The 21993-nt window shown below is 41.1% G+C and overlaps 1 protein-coding gene across 3 annotated transcripts in view; it reads right to left on the bottom strand.

Annotated features, from left to right (window-relative positions):
- cep104 (centrosomal protein 104) overlaps nt 1-21993 on the bottom strand; it is a 237202-nt gene that overhangs the window by 9117 nt on the left and 206092 nt on the right. For all 3 annotated transcript variants that reach the window (XR_013500551.1, XM_078239162.1, XM_078239163.1), the window contains one exon: nt 80-170. Coding sequence is in view for 2 of the 3 variants with exons in the window: in XM_078239162.1 (XP_078095288.1) it covers nt 80-170 (91 nt within the window). In the remaining variant the exon portion in view is untranslated. The remainder of the gene's footprint in view (nt 1-79; nt 171-21993) is intronic.

Below are 21993 nucleotides of genomic sequence, written 5' to 3'. Positions count from 1 at the left end.
GCAATGCACGCGCTTCACACTGATAAAATGGTTAAAATCTGGCTCTTAAGGTGACTCTGATTTATACAAAGTATTTTACCTTGTTGGACTTGCTGGGCTCTCTGTGATGTCTGCATCCTGCGGGGGTTCATTTTACAGCTGTCTCTTCCCATGAGATGCACTTTCCAGGCCTAGGAAGGTTGGAAGAACAAGGAGGTTTCTGTTAGTTACAATCTGTCCAGTGAGCAGCTCCTTGTGGAGCAGAGCTGCAGAAGGGGCCTCTGCTGAAATCTGCACAAACCACACAGGGCGAGCAGGTCAGCATGTCTGCCAGATAGCCCAGTTTTTCCTTTCAATGTACAAAGCCATGGCTTTATTCAGGAACACAACATCTTAACGGAGTGGAGACTTAAAACAGCAATACAGTATCTTATTCTGCACATTTTTCTCTTAAAATTGAAATATTCATACCTACATTTAAAGCTTTCTACATGGCAATAAATTGGACCATTATAAACACTTTTCAGGAAAAGAATGCCAAATCTTGAATCAAAAATGTATTATTTTCACTGCTTAGTTACAGTTTTGTCCTTTTTTCCATGTGGTAAATAATTACTTATAATGTAGTTGTCACAAGTGCAATTTCCACAAAGCTATGGACTTGACTTTCTAGTAATAACTGTAACTGATCTTTGCCATAACTTTCCAATTTTTCTTGGCTTCATAAAAATATACAATGTCTTTTTCATTCAACTTGTGCAACTGATTTTTTAAACATACACATTAAACCAAAATGCAAGTACCGGCAATATTCATTAAGTACCATCAGGTACAACACTGGAGAGCAAGAGCCAGGATGATGTAAACATTTTCCATACTGGTTAACCAAGCCTTATAAAACAGAGTTTATATTGTCAGACCTATGTTCTTTTTTAAGTGATAATCAAGGTGAAGGAGATCAACAAGATTAAAATGTAGACAAGGCAAATTAGGAAGTTTATCTGAGTGACACGAAACTAAAGTTTGAGGGGCTACAATAGTTAAGAAATCCTGGGACGGGGGGGAAGAATTGAGTTGGAATAGAAAACAATGAAATAAGCCATGTTTTCAATATAGTGAGGCTGTAGGAAGGAACTTAGAAATCCATAGAATCCCTACAGTGCTGAAGGAGGCCATTCGGCCCATCGAGTCTGCACCGATCACAATCACACCCAGGCTCTATCCCCATAACCCTACTTATTTACCCTGCTAACCCCTTGATACTAAGGGGCAATTTACCACGGCCAATCAACCTAACTCGCACATCTTTGGATTGTGGGAGGAAACTGGAGCACCCGGAGGAAACCCACGCAGACACAGGGAGAATGTGCAAACTCCACACAGACAGTGACCCAAGCCGGGAATCGAACCCAGGTCCCTGACACTGTGAAGCAGCAGTGCTAACCACTGTGTCACCCACTTGTAGGACAGCATGCTGGCAGCAAAATTTTGCAAATGATAATGATTATAGCAACATCAAAATATCAATAAAATAGAAAATCAAGAAAACCTCCAGCAGAGATTGAAGTTGGAGAGCAGAGAGATCTTTTATCAGTGGACAAGCCTTTTCTTTTGATCAATCCAGAACTGCTAAAGAAAGTGTGGAAGAAACGACCCATATTGAGGACAGCATTTATGAACAGGAACATGAGTAGGCCAGTTGACCCCTTGAACTTGTACCGCTATTCAATTAATTCATAGCTGATCTGCATTTTATACCACCTTGGATCCTAATCCCTAATACTTTTACCAAACAAAACTCAATCAAACGTATTTAATTGACTTCTAGTCTCAAGCCTTTGGGGGAAGAGTTCCAGATTTCATCCTTGTGTGAAAAAAATGCTTTCAGACATCACCCCTAAATGCTTAGCTCTAATTTTCTCCAGAGGACTGTATAACGAATCGGGCAAAAAATTCAGGATTTTTAGCAATGGAAGAGATGTATGTGCTCAATTTGAAATGGGAGAAAATAATAAATCTAGAAACTAAAGACAAAGAGGTGGCAACTGTTCTCTAGAATTCAGAGACACATCAAGAAACCATTTGATTTGATTTCCGCAGGGGTTTTTTCAACTAACTCATTTCAGCGTAAGATCAGAGAATCAAAGAAATGGCACGAATTGAAGTGAGATAGGAAATGTAGCAAGGTGTTGATTTCTTCAACTCCGTCAAGCCACTCAAGGGGTTATAAACTAGCTTCACATGCTTAGTGTGTATCAAACCCTAGTTACAGAATAGACAGTTCATTTAAGAAGTACAAAGTAGGAGGATAAGCCATTCAAGTCAAATACTACTGTTTAGCGAGATTGATTTGAACTAATGTTTGTAAGTTCTTTTTGAATTGAAAATTACTTAAATTTGTTTGGTTTCTATCGCTTTAAGAGATTCATCAACTTGCATTGGTCAAATCAAAGACATTATATGATGACTCTGAAGACAGTCAGGTCTGATTACTTGTGTGAATGGTGAGGAAAAGATTCAGTAAGTTTAGTTATATCGCAGCAAAACACAACAGCTGCAAATAATTTATTTTCTACTTACTCAAGGAGGAAGTTAAGTTTAATAACTACTACAAATACCTATTTGGAATTCTGCAACTACTTGGGTGTTCTTTTACCATTTAATTAACATTTTCTGGTTAAAACACAAATCAAATTTCAGAGCAATGTTATTCTGCTGCCTGCTGAAGACGTGCCGGGTTACACAAAGGCACATAACAAAACCAGTCACTGAAATAAACAAACTGGTTCAATATCTGTGCCCTAACAAACTGCAAATTTACTAACGATACATAGAGAAATAGAAATTCAGAACAATAGAATCATAAAATCACACCACCCTTACAGTGCACGAGGCCATTTGGCCCATTGAATCTGCACCAACCCTCCATCTGAGCATGTTATCCATGCCCACCCTCCATTCCATTCCCTTAGCTCGACACATTTACCTGGCTAATACCCCTAACCGTTAGAAAAGATCTTAAAACACATCTCTCTGTTGATGCCCTTCCACTTTACATAGAATTATGCTACGCAGCTTCAGTGTCAATGATAAAGGTCTTTGGAGCAAGCTAAGTAGGTTCCTTCTCTCAGGTTGCATTAACACAATAATCAGTACTCCAACAAAGTGAAATAGATAGATAAAACAGATGAATGAGTGGCTGGAAAGATGGTCCAGCAGAAAGGGCTTTAGATTCGTGGGACATTGGGAAGTTTGTGCATTCCCTCTGAAGCCTTCAATTCACCTCTGCATGTTCCCAATGAAGTCTCTTCATGTGTTTGGTGCCTTCCTGAATCAGCCTTTTATTTTGGTTAGTCACAAGCCAAATGCATTTTGGAAGGTCTAATACAGATGGGAAATATACAGTAAATGGCAGAATCCTTAAGAGTCTTGGTAGGCAGATGGATCTGGGTGTACAGGTACACAGATCACTGAAAGTGGCAACACAGGTGGAGAAGGTAGTCAAGAAGACATATGCTTGCTTTCATTGGCTAGGGCATTGAGATTAAAAATTGGCAAGTCAGTGTTGCAGTTTTATAGAACCTTAATTAGGCCACACTTGGAATATAGTGTTCAATTCTGGTCACCACACCAGATGTGAGGCTTTGGAGAGGGTACAGAAAAGATGTACCAGGATGTTGCCTGGTATGGAGGACATTAGCTTTGAGAAGAGGTTGGAGAAACTTGGTTTGTTTTCACTGGAATGACGGAGGTTGAGGGGGCGACTTGATAGAAATCAGCAAGATTATGAGGAGCATGGACAGAGTGGATAGTCAGAAGCTCTTTCCGAGGGTGGAAGAGTCAATTATTAGGAGGCATAGGTTTAAGGTGTGAGGGGCAAGATTTAAAGATGTACGAGGCAAGTTTTTTTTTTACATGGGGTGGTGGGTGCCTATAACTCGCTGCCGGGGGAGGTAGTGGCAGCAGATACGATAGTGACTTATAAGGGGCGTCTTGACAAATGCATGAATAGGATGGGAATAGAGGGATATGGTCCCCGGAAGGATAGGGGGTGTTAGTTCAGATGGGCAGCATGGTAGATGCAGGCTTGGGGGGCCAAAGGGCCTATTCCTGTGCTGTAATTTTCTTTGTTCTAAGCCAGAGTTTCCTATGAGTTGGTGGGGATGTTTGGCCTCTTCAGGGATACTTTGAGGACATCCCTAAAATGTTTCTGCTGTTCTCCTGAGAGTTTCCTGCCTTTACCAAATCCTGGAATAGCAATTGCTTCAAGAATCTGGTGTTCGGCATATGAATGACATGCCCCACCAGCAGAGCTGTTTTGAGTGATTAGTACCCTAGTGCTGGGAATGTTGGCTTAGGAGAGGTCACTGCTGTTGGGCTGCCTTTCTTGACACTATTATGCTTGTGTAGGCTCTTTGAAAGAGTTATCGAATTAGTCCCACTCCAATGACCTTTCCTTGTGGCCTTGTAAATGTTTTCTTTTCAAGTTAAGTATCCAATTCCTTTTTTATTACCAAATCAACTTCCACTGAAGTTTTAGCAATAAATTCTAGATCATAATTCACCAAGTATTCCCTTCTCCTCTCCAATTTTTTACCAGTTACCTTAAACTTGTATCCTCAAAGGAACAGTTTCCCTAGAGAAACCCCTCAATCATATTTTGAATTATAATGAACAGAATTATTACAATTATATAAATAGATTTGGGACAAGCAGAGTATGATATAGAAAACAGTTAACTTTGTTGTCAGCCTTTCTGGTGTATTGTTTAACTTCACTTCATGAGAGCAGACTGGCAAGTTCAGGTGAAGCCTAAGTAACATTGTGACATCAGGTAAGAAACATTCATTGTATTTCAACATTGGATCATGAATAAAAGTTGACTTTGCCATTGATTCATCTCTGGTTTGTGCCGAATTAAGTGGTTAGGTTGGGTTTGGTATCGGCTGCCATAGTTACATTGTGTCTTTTCACTAAAGGGAAATAAATTGATTGGGGTTCCTGCTCTTGATTACTATTCAGTGAACTTGTAAAGCATGCTTTAATTTTGTCTCAAGCTTTTGGAAACTGAAGCAAACATGATCAAATAAGCTGACTGAACACTTGTTTCGTTGGGCGGCATGGTGGCACAGTGGTTAGCACTGCTGTCTCACAGCACCAGGGACTCGGGTTCAATTCCGGCCTCAGGTCACTGTCTGTGTGGAGTTTGCATGTCCTCCCCGTATCTGCATGGGTTTCCTCTGGGTGTTCTGGTTTCCTCCCACTGTCCAAAGATGTGCGGGTTAGGTGGATTGGCCATGCTAAATTGACCATAGTGTCAGGGGGATTAGCGGGGTAAATATATGGAATTATGGGAATAGGATGGGATTGTGGTCCGTGTAGAATCGATGGGCCAAATGGCCTCCTTCTGCACAGTAGGAAATCTAATCTAATCTATCACGAGGGACTCATAAATCTCCCCTTAACCTTCTCTGCATTAGAGAATAATCCCAGCCTCTTAGACTCTGGACGTGGTATATATGGATTTTAGTAAGGCGTTTGATAAGGTTCACCATGGTAGGCTTCTGCAGAAAATGCAGATGTATGGGATTGGGGGTGATCTAGGAAATTGGATCAGGAATTGGCTAGCGGATAGGAAACAGAGGGTGGTGGTTGATAGTAAATATTCATCATGGAGTGCGGTTACAAGTGGTGTACCTCAAGGATCTGTTTTGGGGCCACTGCTGTTTGTAATATTTATTAATGATCTGGATGAGGGTATAGTTGGGTGGATTAGCAAATTTGCTGATGACACCAAAGTCGGTGGTGTGGTAGACAGTGAGGAAGGGTGTCGTAGTTTGCAGGAAGACTTAGACAGGTTGCAAAGTTGGGCCGAGAGGTGGCGGATGGAGTTTAATGCGGAGAAGTGTGAGGTAATTCACTTTGGTAGGAATAACAGATGTGTTGAGTATAGGGCTAACGGGAGGACTTTGAATAGTGTGGAGGAGCAGAGGGATCTAGGTGTATGTGTGCATAGATCCCTGAAAGTTGGGAATCAAGTAGATAAGGTTGTTAAGAAGGCATATGGTGTCTTGGCGTTTATTGGTAGGGGGATTGAATTTAGGAGTCGTAGCGTTATGTTGCAACTGTACACAACTCTGGTGCGGCCGCACTTGGAGTACTGTGTGCAGTTCTGGTCCCCACATTACAGGAAGGATGTGGAGGCTTTGGAGAGGGTGCAGAGGAGGTTTACCAGGATGTTGCCTGGTATGGAGGGGAGATCCTATGAGGAGAGGCTGAGGGATTTGGGATTGTTTTCGCTGGAAAGGCGGCGGCTAAGAGGGGATCTTATTGAAACATATAAGATGATTAGAGGTTTAGATAGGGTGGATAGTGATAGCCTTTTTCCTCTGATGGAGAAATCCAGCACGAGGGGGCATGGCTTTAAATTGAGGGGGGGTAGTTATAGAACCGATGTCAGGGGTAGGTTCTTTACCCAGAGGGTGGTGAGGGATTGGAATGCCCTGCCAGCATCAGTAGTAAATGCGCCTAGTTTGGGGGCGTTTAAGAGATCCGTAGATAGGTTCATGGACGAAAAGAAATTGGTTTAGGTTGGAGGGTCACAGTTTTTTTTTTTAACTGGTCGGTGCAACATCGTGGGCCGAAGGGCCTGTTCTGCGCTGTAATGTTCTATGTTCTCCACCTGACTGAAATTCCTCATCCCATCATTCTAATAATCTCTCCACCCCCTCTGAGGCCTTGACACCCTTCCTGAAGTCTGATATCCTGAACTGGACACAGTACTCCAGCTGACACCTAACCAATGATTCATAAATGTTTAACTAACTTTCTTGCTTTTATACTCTGTGCTTCTACCAATAATCTCCAGGATTCTATAGGTTTGTTTTTTTAAAAAACAAGAGCCTCATCAGCTTTCCCCAATACCTTGAAGTGTAGGTGAAGCCCCAAGTTTCTCTGTTCGTTTATTCCCTTAAAATGGTCACAATTTAGTTTATATGACCTCCCCTTATTCCTCATTTCAAAATATGTCACTTCACACTTGTGCGTTTGTGTTAAATTTCAGCTGCAACGTCTGCCCATCTCACCAGTCTATGCCTTCCCAAAGTCTGTTGCTATTTACTACATGTCCAAATTTTGTGTCATTCTCAAACTTAGAAATTATGCCCTTTATAATCAACTCCAGTTCTCTCTCAAGGAGAACAATGGTCCCAATACCAACCCCCAAGGGATACCACTGCATACACTTCACCAATCTGAAAATAGCAGTTTATCACTACCACTCAGCCAATTTCATACCCATGTTACTCCTTTAATCCCAAAGGCTTCAATGCTGGCAAGGAGTCGATTATGTGGTAATTTATCAAATGCCTTTTGACAGTCCAATGCAGAATATCCACTGCATTATCTTCATCAACCCTATATGATCCTTCATCAAAAAACTCAAGCAAGTTTGTCAGACACTATTTGCTTTAACAGACAAGGTTGTCCCAGGTGACAATTAACTTTGTCCTCGATCTAGAAGAGGAATCTGGGAAAACAGATACATAATTCCCTAAAAGTGGCGTCACAGGTAGATAGGGTCGTAAAGAGTGCTTTGGTACATTGGCCTTTATAAATCAAAGTATTGAGTATAGGAGTTGGAATGTTATGGTGAGGTTGTATAAGACATTGGTGAGGCCGAATTTAGCGTATTGTGTGCAGTTTTGGTCACCTAATTACATTATTAGGTCACCACATCACCAGGACATTAATAAGGTTGAAAGAGTGCAGAGAACGTTTACAAGGATGTTGCCGGGACTTGAGAAACTGAGTTACAGAGAAAGGTTGAATAGGTTAGGACTTTATTCCCTGGAGCGCAGAAGAATGAGGGGAGATTTGATAGAGGCGTATAAAATTATGATGGGTATCGAGTGAATGCAAGCAGGCGTTTTCCACTGAGGCTAGGGGAGAAAATAACTAGAGGACATGGGTTAAGGGTGAGGGGGGAAAAGTTTAAAGGGAATATTAGGGGGGGGGGCTTCTTCACAGAGAGTGGTGGGAGTTTGGAATGAGCTGCTAGATGAGGTGGTGAATTTAAGAAAAACTTGGACAGGTACATGGATGAGAGGGGTGTGGAGGGATATGGTCCAGGTGCAGGTCAGTGGGACTAGGCACAAAAATGGTTCAGCACAGGCAAGAAGGGCCAAAAGGCCTGTTTTTGTGCTGTAATGTTCTATGGTTCTATGATTTCTGGTCTCGAGACATCCCCCAGCATTGATGTTCGGCTCACAAAGCCTGTGGTTACCAGGTTTATTCCTCTCTTTTTCAATAGCATTTGTAATCCTCCATTCTGTGGAACCACACCCATATCCAGGAGAGATCGAAAGACATGGGCAATAACTAAAGATACATTCCATTTGGAAGAGGTGACATTTCTACTCTCAGCAATTTTTAAACACCTGCTTTTGATCTATTTTATCCTATCCAATTTTTCCATCCATTCTTCCTTTAATATTACATTGGTGACATACTCTTCTTTTGAAAAAACAGATACAAAAGTACTCAGTGTCTCAGCTATTATACGTAAAAGTAGCAGGGAGATATTTCCATACTAGCTCACATTGGAAAGCAGCCGGGACACTTAAGCCAGAGCTCCCCAATGGAAGAGATTCTCCAACATATTGCATTTCCAGCTACCTGCTACTAAGCTGTAGCATTGGCACCCGTCCTACTTCTGATTGCTGAGTACAGTATTTATAGGAAAGGTTTAATAATATGGAGTATTTCAATTTTTCATCCCCTAATAAAATAGACAGATTTCAAACAGATACAAATTTGAACTATGAGTAGATGAATTACTAAACACTCAGATGGCTGTTTCAACACAACAAGGAGCTCACTTGGGCTCTCTTGTTTTGCAATAAAGGAAAATTAATGCCACTAATGAGAAAGCAAAATGTTTTAATCAACTAAAAAAATAGGGTAGAACATACCATCAGACGGGGCAATTTAAATAACCTAGTTAGTAGCTGTGTCATAAGAAAAATGTTATAACAAACTAGAGTATTTGCTGGAAGCTGAAGTGTGCCTGAAGCATGCTGGGAAGTTGTGTGTTCAACAATGTGAACTCTTGTTGGAGCCAATAAGTTAATGGCCTGAATGGGCGTCTATCCCTACTTGCTTTGGATGGACATGCTTTGATTCAAATATTTACTGCTGTGGGTTTCTAATCTCCCTCCCTCCCCTCCCTGATTTCTGAATGGAGCTGCAGGCCTACTTACCCGACAACCAGCCAGCTTGTCAATCTGTCTGGTTGTGCTCAGCAAAGGGAGACAAAAAAAATGCTCACTCAGTCCCCATGCTCATTAAATTCAGCAAACGTTAGAAACCACTTCTTCTGGGTTTTCTGACCTTAAAGCAGCCCCTCGGCTCCCTCCCCATCTCCAGCCTATGCATTTTGCCTGGCCTAAGATGCCAGACTGGAACAGAGAACAGGTATACCCAAGTAACTTTCTGACAGCCCCCGAACTACTAAGTGTGGCATAATTTAAAAGGGGACTGAAGTGCCATCTATTCCCGTTAACTGCTACATCAAGTGTAAATTATTTGATCAATACGGAGCTTATTAATGGAGTATAGGGTTTGCAAACAATAGATATTAGTTCACATTAGACGCGAGATATAATTTTAAGTGTCCAAAGAGATGGCAATACAGAGAAAGCACATCATTTCTTTCTATTCTTTAATTTCTTTGAAAGAATTGAGATCCAGTCAGCATTGAGAATTGGCTCTTCCCCATTTCCAAGCTAAGGTCCAGGACATACACGGTTCCATTACTTGTCGAGTTGGCATAACTGTGATCCTGTTTCCCTCAGCTCATCATTGTTTAAATTATTCTGGATTTCTGCTTTCATTTCAGCCTACATTCATGCAATTGCTGTAAATTTTAACATGTCAAATGTTCACCAACTCAAGTCTTTTGAGTAACCTCTCTGGTGCTGAATGTTATAATCCATTGTTATTTTCACCAACTGCTTGATTATTATGAATGGTAAACTCACATGTATGAAAAGTTTATAACACACGTCTGTGAGACTGCACCCATGGAAATAACAGTGCGTAACAACCCATCCAGTAGGGTAACATGCCCATTAAAAAAGTGCAGTCAGTGGCAGCAGAATTGACACGTCAAATCATTTTGCAGTGAAAATAGTGCATGTTACGTTTCTTGAAAGTTAGCGAGACTCCAATTGATCTCAACTTCTGAATCTTTACCAGCATGTCTGCATTTACTTTTCTAAGTCTCTGATCAGCCAGCCATTCATTATCAGACTTGACAGTAAGCATAGGTGGAATTTTATAAATGTTTAATGTCATAACTCTTTGACTAATCATTAGGATTGTCTGAGCAAATTTTTCACAAAGTAAACGCAGAACATTTTAATTTAGCCAGGATCTTTGTGCAAAACGTGCCAGGAAGGGAAAAAAGCTCCATACTCACAAATTGGATGCCTGTACCACCAACCTAGCTCTAACTGGCACAAATCTAAGCAGCTTCAATTGAAGAAAATCACTTCTAATCGGATTTCAACAACTGGGTGCATGCCAATTATACTGAAAGAGCAAAAGCACTGGAGCTGTGGAATGTAAGATTTGATCCAATTAACTGAATCATCAACGTAATTGGTGATCAGTAAAGCTAAACTCCACTGTGTATCAAATGTTGCATATACATAACCAGCCACTGCACTTAAAAAGTAATTCACTTTGAAGTTCCTTGCTGTAACTGGGGGCTATACAGGTATTTTTAACTAATGTTTGAAAGTTTTTCTGATGCTCTCCTTAGGAATTGTTTGGTGAAAAAAAACAATGTCCATCTAATTCACTATCTACCTTCTTCCATTCAACTATCATAGATTTATTGATTAATCATAGCAGTGAATCTGTGTCAATAGATTCGAGCATAGAGCAGAAAAATCCAGTGGTAGAAATCTTTGGAAACCACAGACTAAAAAGCCACCTGTTTCTTCCAAGCAAACATAAGCTACCGTAAGTCATTTCTTAAATTTCTCAAATATTGCGCCATAATATATTTTTTCTGAAACAAATCTAATTTCCATTTGAAATATTATCCGTTTCCACCATCTCCATAAACAGTCTGCTCTGTAGATTTACCACTCATCATGAAAGTAATGTTTCTGCACATTAGTTTTGAATTTACCTTAAACACGGACACGTGTGTCGAAGGATCCTACTGTTTTGGAGAAGGCAAAGGTGCTTTGTTATTGTTAGTTCTTTTCCTAGATCAAATAAGTTCCTCCTTGGTAAAGTTCGAGGCTAAAATCTATTTAGAACATTTGCAAACTGTATAACAGTTATCATGTTTCATCCAATCCCATTTTCACTGGCCCCACTCCATCTCTCATTTTCCTTCTGTTCTAAGTAGCTACCAGCTGCAGGCATATCAGCCAGGGTCAATCGAACTGGTGCCAATAATGATCTTCATGTGGCCATAGGCTTTTATTGTTTCTGAGTCAAAATCTCTAAGGCACAGCCACAGCTGGATGACTGCCATACTTGGAAAGCAAAAGATGGCCTGTGGTTTCAGTTTGAGCCGTAAGTAGGGGAGAAGTTTGTTAGTGTCCAACTTACAGTCTCTGAGAAATAGGGACCTTGAAAAAAATGGTATTATGAATTATAGAGTTCTTATGCAATTGGTAGGTATAGCATAAAGCCAACTCAGCAGAGAAACTGTTTTCTTTCTCCCTGGAAAAGCACAAACAATCCCTAGAAATGTCGAGGACTGTTGGTTCAGGCTTCTATGTTGACATTCCTAAGTCAGTGGGATGGCGCCTGGAGTTCCCTTTTATCTATACGAGTGTCTGATAAAGGCCAGCAAATGATCCTCAGCTGGAGGCAAACTAAAAAGTAATCTTGAGCTAAATGATGGATTGGGGGGGGGGGGGGGGGGGGGCGGGGGGAGAGAAGGTGATCACCCTGACATTTGGGTACCTGTTCTGTATTTATTGATTAGAAAGGTTTAAACAATTGATTGACAACAGGTAAACTGCCAGCTTCAAGAAATGAAGTACAGTAATGATTGCTCAGAGACAGGGGGTGTTCTCGTTAGGGGACAGTTTGAGTCAGGAGGCCACCCTTTTCAGATGAAAGATGGACCGAGGAAGACCGGAGAAAGTGTTCATATTCTGCCAGCGAGCAGAATGCTACTTTCACAAGCTTTTTGGATCATAACACTTTGTGTCAACTGTCCCTTTGTCCTCTGGAATTCGTGAACTACCCTCAACTGTTATGGTTGTATGTTTTTCTTGTTTATTTAGCTAATGCGTCATATCCAAACTTCTTAAAAAATCTTAAAATTGCTCATGAACACGCAACTGCCCAACTCTTGGGTTTTGGTGGCTCCTAAATCCAAAAAAACTCTGCAAAAAGGAATGAACCAAATGGATCACTATGCAGCGACCGTGGTATTGGAAACGATAACAGCAAACCCAACCCGGTTGACTCTGCAAAGTCCTCCTTACTAATATCTGGGGATACTGCCAAAATTAGGATAGCTGTCCCATAGACTAGGCAAGCAACAGCCTGACATAATCATACTCACATACCTTAACGACAATGTCCCAGACGCCACCATCACCTTCCCTGGGTATTGATTCTGGACCCCATGAGGTCTCATGGCATCAGATCAAACATGAACATGGAAACCTCCTGCTGGTCACTACCTCCCTCAGCTGAACAATCAGTACTTCTCTATATTGAGCATCACTTGGAGAAGTAGCGAGGGCACAGAATGTACTCTGAGTGGGAGACTTCAATGTCCTTATTAAAAGTAGTTCAGTTGTACCACTACTGACTGAGTTAGCAGAGTCCTAAAGGGCATAGCTACTAGACTAGGTCTACACCAGATGATGAGGGAATCAACAATAGGGAAAAACATACTTGACTTTATCCTCACTAATCTGCATGTTGCTGATGCACCTGTCCATGACAGTAATGGTAGTAGTGACCACTGCACAATACTTGTGGAGACGAAATGCTGATTTTATGTTGAGGATACTCTCCATCGTATTATGTGGCACTACCAATGTGTTAAGTGGATAGATTTCTAACAGATCTAGCAACTCAAAACTAGGCATCAATGAGGCACTGTGGCCATCAGCAGCAGAATTGTGTGGGTGGCCTGAAATGTTTTCAATGATGGAGTGCACACAACCCTGTTGGGTAGAGAATTCCAAAGATTCACAACCCTTTGAGTAAAGTAATTTCTCCTCGTCTCACTCCTAGGGGCGGCACGGTGGCACAGTATCTAGCACTGCTGCCTCACAGTGTCAGGGACCCGGATTCGATTCCTGGCCTTGTGTCACTGTCTGTGTGGAGTCTGCACATTCTCCCCGTGTCTGTATAGGTTTCCTCTGGGTGCTCCGGTTTCCTCCTACAGTCTAAAAGATGTGCTGATTGCGTGCATTGGCCATGCTAAATTCTCTTTCAGTGTACCCAAGCAGCGCTGGAGTGTGGCAACTAGGGGATTTTCACAGTAACTTTATTGCAGTGTTAATGTAATGTAAGTCTACTTGTGACACTAATAAATAAACTTAATACAACCATAATCTGTGACCTCATGAGCTAGCCTATCCCTCACTCTATCATTACCATCAAGCCAGGGAATCAATCCTGGTTCAATGAAGTGTGCAGAAGCAGCACCAGGCTTACCTAAAAATGAGGTGTCAACCTAGTGAAGCTACATCACAGGACTACTTGCACATCAATCAGTGAAAACAGCATGCAATTGATAGAGCTAAGCGATCCCACAGCCAACAGATCAGATCTAAACCCCGCGTCCTGTCACAGCCAGTCATGAATGGCGTACAATTAAACAACTAATTGGAGGAAGTTCCTCAAATGTCCCCATCCCCAATAATAGGAGAGCCCAGTACATCAATGCAAAAGACAAGGTTGAAGCATCAGCAACCACCTTCAGCTACAGACGTGCCAATGGATGATCCATGTCAGCTTCCTCCTGAGAGCACAGCATCACAGATGCCAATCTTCAGTCAATTTGGCTCACTCCACGTGATATTAAGAAATGGCTGAAGGCACTGGATACTATAAAGACTATGGTGGTGACAACTTTCTGGCAATAGCACTGAAGACCTGTGCTCCAGAACTAGCTGCAGCCCTAGCCAAGTTGTTCCAGGACAGCTACAACACTGGCATCAATCTGGCAATGTGGAAAATTGCCACGCTTTGTCCTGTCCACAAAAAGCAGGACAAATCCAACATGGTCAGTTACTGTCCCATCAGTCTATGCTTGATCATCAGCAAAGTGATGGAAGGTATAATTCACAGTGCTATCAACTGGCACTTGCTCAGCAAATACTGATGCTCAATTCCACCAGCAACATTACTGCTCATTATAGTCTTGGTCCAAAAATGGACATAGAGCTGAAGCCAAAGGAGGGTGACATCAAATCAGCATTTGACCAAGTGTAGCATCAAGGGGCTCTAGTAAAACTGAAGTCAAAGGAAATCAGGGACAAAACTCTCCACTGGTTTGAGTCATACTTTACACAAAGGAAGATGGTTATGGTTGAAAATCGTCTCAGTTCCAAGGACATCATTGCAGGAGTTCCTCAGGGCAGTGTCCCAGGCCTAACCACCTTCAGTTACTGCATCAATAACCTTCCTTCCATCATAATGTAGGATGTTTGTTGCATTGATAATTGTGCAATGTTCAGCACTCCTCAGATTCTGAAGCAGTCTGTCTCATTTGCAGAAAGGCTTGGGCAACATTCAGGCTTAGGTTGATAAGTGGCAAGCCACCCAAATGCCAGACAATGACCATCTTCAACACAAAATAATCCAATCATCTTCCCATGACATTCATTGACCAAGTGTAGCATCAAGGGACCCTAATAAAACTGAAGTCAAAGGGAATCAGGGGCAAAACTCTCTACTGATTTGAGTCATACCTGGCACAAAGGACGATGTTTGTGGTTGAAAATCAGTTACTACATCAATAACCTTCAATTACTGCATCAATAACCTTCTTTCCATCATAATGTGGGATGTTCGCTGCACTGATAATTGTGCAATGTTCAGCATTCCTCAGATTTTGAAACAGTCTGTCCCCATTTGCAGAAAGGCTTGGGCACAGCCCGAAGGCATTACCATCGCTGAATTCCCCACTATTGACATCCTGAGAGTTACCATTGACCAGAAACTGAACAGGACTAGCCATATAAATACTGTGGCTACAAGAGAAAGTCAGAGGCTGGGAACTCTGCAGAGAGCAACTCTCACCTCCTGACACCCCAAAGCCTGTCCGCCATCTACAAGGCACAAGTCAAGATTGTGATGGAACACTCTCCACTTGCCTGGATGGGTGCAGCTCCAACACAAGAAACTTGACATTATCTATGACAAAGCAGCCCAGTTGATTGGAACCCCATTCACCATCTTCAATATTCATTTCTTCCTCCACCAACAGACAGTGGCAGCAGTGTGCATCATCTACAAGATGCACTTCAGCAATTCACCAAGGCCCCTTCTATAGTACTTTCCAAATCGTGACCTCGACCACATAGGAGGAGGACAAGTGCAACAGATGCTTGGAAACACCACCACTTGCAAGTTCCTCTCCCAACCACACTTTATCCTGGGTTGGAACTGTATCACTTTTCTTTCACTGTGGTTGTGTCAAAATCATGGAACCCCCTCCTAACAGCACTGTGGGTGTACCTATACCACATAAACGGCAGGAATTCAAGAAGGCAGCTCACCCCACCACCTTCTCAAGGGTAACTAGGAATGGGCAATAAACATTGGCTTAGCCAACGATGCCCATATCCAATAAAATAATATTTTAAAAATCAATTCAATGGATTACAAAATAATGATGGGTAAAATGGGCAGTTATGGGTTGATGTAATCACAGCCTACAGTATTGGTTAGGATTTGTATTAAAATGCAGTGGTGTAAGTAGTGACAAGAAAAAGGGATGTAATTATAGAAAGAAACTAAAGAACATCAAGAACTCAAAAATTAGCTCACAAAGTATTGACATAGGAGGGAGGGAAGGAAAGATAAGAGGAAAGGATGAAAGGCATAAAGAAAAGATTTGCATTAATATAATGCTTTTCATGCCCGCCAGACATCGGAAAGCACTTTACGGCCAATGCCCCATTTTGTTTTTGAGAAATGCCTGTTGAGTGTTCCTGTAGAATTGGACCCCAGCATGAATCAAAACACTCAGGAGAGAGGAGAATGAGGAACACAGCAGAAGTTAGAAATCAGAACAGAAAACCATGTTGCACAGCAAATGGTCTGATTATTTTCTCTTAGGCATCAGAACAGGACTATCTATCTGCACAACATCATTAACATTGAAATAAATTATAAGTTTCAGCTGAAGCAAAGAAAATACAAAGATTTCAACTAATAGTTAACGAGTAATATTCTCCATGTCTGACTCACTGTGGCGCTCCTCCTCCAATAACAGTTCACTCAATGAATAATTTCAGAGTGTACAGTGGACGATCCACTAAATTATTATTTATTCAAATGTGGAAGAGATCTCATACTGATTAATGTACCAAGCAGTCAATCGAGCAGTGCAGTCATGTTTGCACTCAATGCACTTTTCACTGCAAAATGCTGGGACTACACTACATTTCCAGCCGCAACAAGTTCCCACAAAGTATGCCAGTAAAAATCACCTCCAACACTGAACCTCACCTGATATGTTACACAACAGCATTGGCAGGAACCTCTATCAGTCTTCTCTGATGAAAAATTTATTACAGATAATCTAAAAGAAGCTGGTGGATCTTGAAATCAGCAATATTAGCCACTCCATAAAAAAGTGAAAAATCAAAGAAGTGTTAATTGTTTTGAGCAGTATGGAAAATAAGTTAAGTCATTATAGAGCAGGCGCACCACTATGCCAATTTCCACAATTGAAAATGGGGCACTTGTTCTAAAAGTAGATTCCACTGCTACCAGAGTACAGTCTTCGATTGTTCTAGAAGCTAGACATCCAGCCAAAATAAATAAATGGAAAATTAAATGTGAAATATATTAGGTCCAATCCTCTTATGGAGCAGAACTGTCCATTTGTGGCTTTCTTAGTATCAGGTTAATTAGGCCCAGGAATAATTTTTCACCTTTATGGTTTAGTTAACATGAGTTGAACTTGTGCTAATGATCACCTACCGACGCGCTCCAATGCTTCATAAGAATACTGCTTTGTTGTTGGTGAACATTAAGTCTGAGTGCCAAAATTCCTCAGGAAAATCTAAAAGGGTGTACTGTGCAAATGGAAAAAAGTCCACCTTTGAACTCAACTAGTGTGCAGGTGTGTGTTGTCAATATTTGATGAAGTTTATCTTTAGGGGTAGTGTTAGCCATAAGAATTTAAAACTACATCTGACAGTTAAAGAACATACAAGCAGGTTGTTAATTTGAAAATAATCATTCACTTTTAGAGGAAACATTTACACACTTGTACAGGATAGGAATGTATTATAAGTGTGTAAATGTTTCCTCTAAAAGTGAATGATTATTTTCAAATTAACAACCTGCTTGTATGTTCTTTAACTGTCAGATGTAGCTCTAAATTCTTATGGCTAACACTACCCCTAAAGATAAACTTCATCCAATATTGACAACACACACCTGCACACTAGTTGAGTTCAAAGGTGGACTTTTTTCCATTTGCACAGTACACCCTTTTAGATTTTCCTGAGGAATTTTGGCACTCAGACTTAATTCTTATACAGCAAAGTGAGGCAGAACCTTCTTTATTACACAACATACAAGATCAGTGACATGTGATGCCATAAACTTGTCAAATATGTTTTTTGTTTCCAATACTCAAAAATAAACTATTAACTGGAATCCTCTTTAAAATATGTTTGTTCTAAATCCACTGCAACTTTGATAACCTTGCTGCACTTTTTATTCTAGAATCAGACTTTTCATTTTTAGTGCAAAAAAAATTGAGGACCAAGTTTTAATTTTTGTCGTTCTTTTCACTGGTTAAATTAATTGCTGAAGCAGAGATGGCTCCTAAAAATTTAATAAGAAATCAAATGCTTTCTATATCTGTCACTTGCGTTTAAAAATAACTGTTCCCTCACACAATATATAGACCATATCAGAGGGAAGAATGTAATAATTGTATTATCCCTCAAGAGAAACATTTTTCATTAGAGTCATGGTTTTCTTAAGAAAACCATAAGAGTTAATCATATGCTGGCAGGGAAAACTGATTCCCAAATTGGGAATGTTTATCTTCCATCACTTGCAAAGCTGGAGCATCATCTATTTCATACCATATCCAACACCATAATCTGCCCTTTGTTAGACACTGTCCAGTTCCATACTCCTTCGTAAACTACATTCCCCATTTTATATTAATCTATTGTTTCAGAAACCTTAGGCAATCTTATAAATGAAGAAACACAAAAGGGCACCTTTATGACTAAGAATAATGGGATTTCATATGGCTCTTCTTACAAAGTAGGTTTCAACTTTTCAGCGACTTAATTTTGTTCAACATTTCTTGGAAACATCTTCATCTGGCAATCAATCAAGCACAGTAATTATTTCTCTCTTTCTTAGTCCCTTTTATTTAATTAAATCACTAAAGACCAAAGTTTATAGTTCAATATGTTTAGTTTGTTATTCAATACTTTGGAACAAAAGATGTTCTGTTACTTCAGTCTTCAAGTTTAACTATCAAAACTCCTCTGCTATTCTCAAGTCAATTAATAAAAGATTTTAAAAATACACTCTTCATTCCAGTTTTGCTGACCATGCAGCATCCTCCATTTTTAATTAATCAACACGAACATACAAAATAGGAGTAGACCATTCAGTCCCTTAAGGCTGCTCCGCCAGTTGATAAGACCATGGCTGATCTGATTGTGGCCTCAACTCCACTTTCATGCCTGCTTCCTAAACCCTTTGGCTCCCTGGAGAATTCATCTACCTGACTTAAAAATATCTAGTGACGCTGCCTCCACCGCTCTCCGAGGAAGGGAATTGCACAGATTCACGACCCTTGAGAAGAAAAATTATTCTCATTTCCATCTTAAATGGGAGCTTCATCAGTTTTATACTGTGTTTGGGCCTCTCCAACAAGGGGAAATATCCTTTCAGCATCCACCCTGTCAATTCGCCTCCGAAGCTTCTAAACGCTAATGAATACAGGCCCAACCTGTCCAACCTTTGCTCATAAGATAACTCCTTCATCCCAGGAATCAGTCGAATAAACCTTCTCTGCTTCAAATGAAGTAAGGAGACCAAAACTGTCCACAGTAATCCAGATGTGGCCCCACTAATGCCTTGTACAACTATAACAAAACTTCTCTGCTTTTATAATCCACTCCCCTTGCAATAAACAACAACAATGCCCTCTAATCACTTGCTACTCCTGCATAATACATTTTTGTGATTCATGTACCATGACACTCAGATCTTTCTGTATCAGAGTTCTGCAATCTCTCGTCATTTAAATAATATTTTATTTTTGATTCCTCCAGCCGAAGTGGACAAGTTCATATTTCCCCACATTATACTCCATTTTTGCACACACTTAATCTATCTATACCCCTCTGCAAACTCCTCAAGTCCTCTTCACAGTTTAGTTTCCTGTATATTTTATCTCCTATATATTTGTGTCATTCAGCAACCATAGACTTGGTCTCATCATCCAAGTTGTTGACTACAGATTATAAATATCTGAGGCCCCAGCACTGATTCTTGTGACACTCCACTTGGTACATCTTGCCAACCTCAAGACGACCCATTTATGGTATGATGAATACATATCATTTTAATCATATTACTCCAGATTTTACTGTTCATCTTTTGTTGAACTGCAATGGTAATTGGATTGAATATTTCTAAAGGGACTGAGGTTATTTGCAAACCAACTGGACACACTGTGGGAAATTACTATTTTGTAGAGTTGAATAATCACTGCTAGATTTGTTTCTATTTATTTCCCCTGCTTCTGGGGTTCCTAAGTTTTTGGCAGATTAGGAAATTCCAGCGATGCTCATTAAGTTAAGAGATTTGTATAATTTCCTTATAGAACAAAGAACAGTACAGCACAGTATAGGCCCTTCGGCCCTCGATGTTGTGCCGAGCTTTGTCCGAAACCAAGATCAAGCTATCCCACTCCCTATCATCCTGGTGTGCTCCATGTGCCTATCCAACAAACGCTTGAAAGTTCCTAAAGTGTCCGAATCCACTATCACAGCAGGCAGTCCATTCCACACCCCAACCACTCTCTGAGTAATGAACCTACCTCGGACATCCCTCCTATATCTCCCACCATGAACCTTATAGTTATGCCCCCTAGTAACAACTACATTCACCTGAGGAAATAGTCTCTGAACGTCCACTCTATCTATCCCCCTCATCATCTTATAAACCTCTATTAAGTCACCTCTCAACCTCCTCCGCTCTAAAGAGAAAAGCCCTAGCTCCCTCAACCTTTCCTCATAAGAGCTACCCTCCAAACCAGGCAGCATCCTGGTAAATCTCCTCTGCACTCTCTCCAATGCTTCCACACCCTTCTTATAGTGAGGTGACCAGAACTGCACACAATATTCCAAATGTGGTCTCACCAAGGTCCTGTACAGTTGCAGCATAACCCCACGGCTCTTAAACTCAAACCCCCTGTTAATAAACGCTAACACACTATAGGCCTTCTTCACGGCTCTATCCACTTGAGTGGCAACCTTCAGAGATCTGTGGAAATGAACCCCAAGATCTCTCTGTTCCTCCACATTCCTCAGAACCCTGCTGTTGACCCTGTAATCCACATTCAATTTTGTCCTACCAAAATGAATCACCTCGCACTTATCAGGGTTAAACTCCATCTGCCATTTTTCGGCCCAGCTCTGCATCCTATCAATGTCTCTTTGCAGCCTACAACAGCCCTCCACCTCATTCACTACTCCACCAATCTTGGTGTCATCAGCAAATTTACTGATCCACCCTTCAGCCCCCTCCTCCAAGTCATTGATAAAAATCACAAATAGCAGAGGACCCAGCACTGATCCCAGTGGTACACCGCTGGTAACTGATCTCCAGTCTGAAAATTTTCCATCCACCACTACCCTCTGTCTTCTATGGGATAGCCAGTTACTTATCCAATCGGCCAAATTTCCCTCTATCCCACACCTCCTTACTTTCTTCATGAGCCTACCATGGGGAACCTTATCAAACGCCTTACTAAAATCCATGTATACGACATCAACTGCTCTACCTTCATCGACACACTTAGTTACCTCCTCAAAGAATTCAATCAAATTTGTGAGGCAAGACTTACCCTTCACAAATCTGTGTTGACTATCCCGGATTAAGCTGCATCTTTCCAAATGGTCATAAATCCTATTCCTCAGGACCTTTTCCATTAACTTACCAGCCACCGAAGTAAGACTAACCAGCCTATAATTACCAGGGTCATTCCTATTTCCTTTCTTGAACAGAGGAACAACATTCGCCACTCTCCAGTCCTCTGGCACTATCCCCGTGGACAGTGAGGACCCAAAGATCAAAGCCAAAGGCTCTGCAATCTCATCCCTTGCCTCCCAAAGAATCGTAGGATATATCCCATCTGGCCCAGGGGACTTATCGACCCTGAGGCTTTTCAAAATTGCTAATACACCTTCCCTCAGAACATCTACCTCCTCCAACCTACCAGCCTGTATCACACACTCATCCTCAAAAACATGGCCCCTCTCCTTGGTGAACACTGAAGAAAAGTATTCATTCATCGCCTCTCTTATCTCTTCTGACTCCATGCACAAGTTCCCACTACTATCCTTAACTGGCCCTAACCTCACCCTGGTCATTCTTTTATTCCTCACACAAGAGTAAAAAGCCTTGGGGTTTTCCTTGATCCGACCCGCCAAGGACTTCTCATGCCCCCTCCTAGCTCTCCTAAGCCCTTTTTATTAGCTCATTCCTTGCTACCTTGTAACCCTCAAGCGACCCAAC

This window comes from Mustelus asterias, chromosome 22, assembly GCF_964213995.1.
Source record: "Mustelus asterias chromosome 22, sMusAst1.hap1.1, whole genome shotgun sequence".
Taxonomy (NCBI): Eukaryota; Metazoa; Chordata; class Chondrichthyes; order Carcharhiniformes; family Triakidae; genus Mustelus; species Mustelus asterias.
The sequence above is the reverse complement of the archived record's forward strand: the minus strand, read 5'-3'. Positions and strand labels throughout refer to the sequence as shown.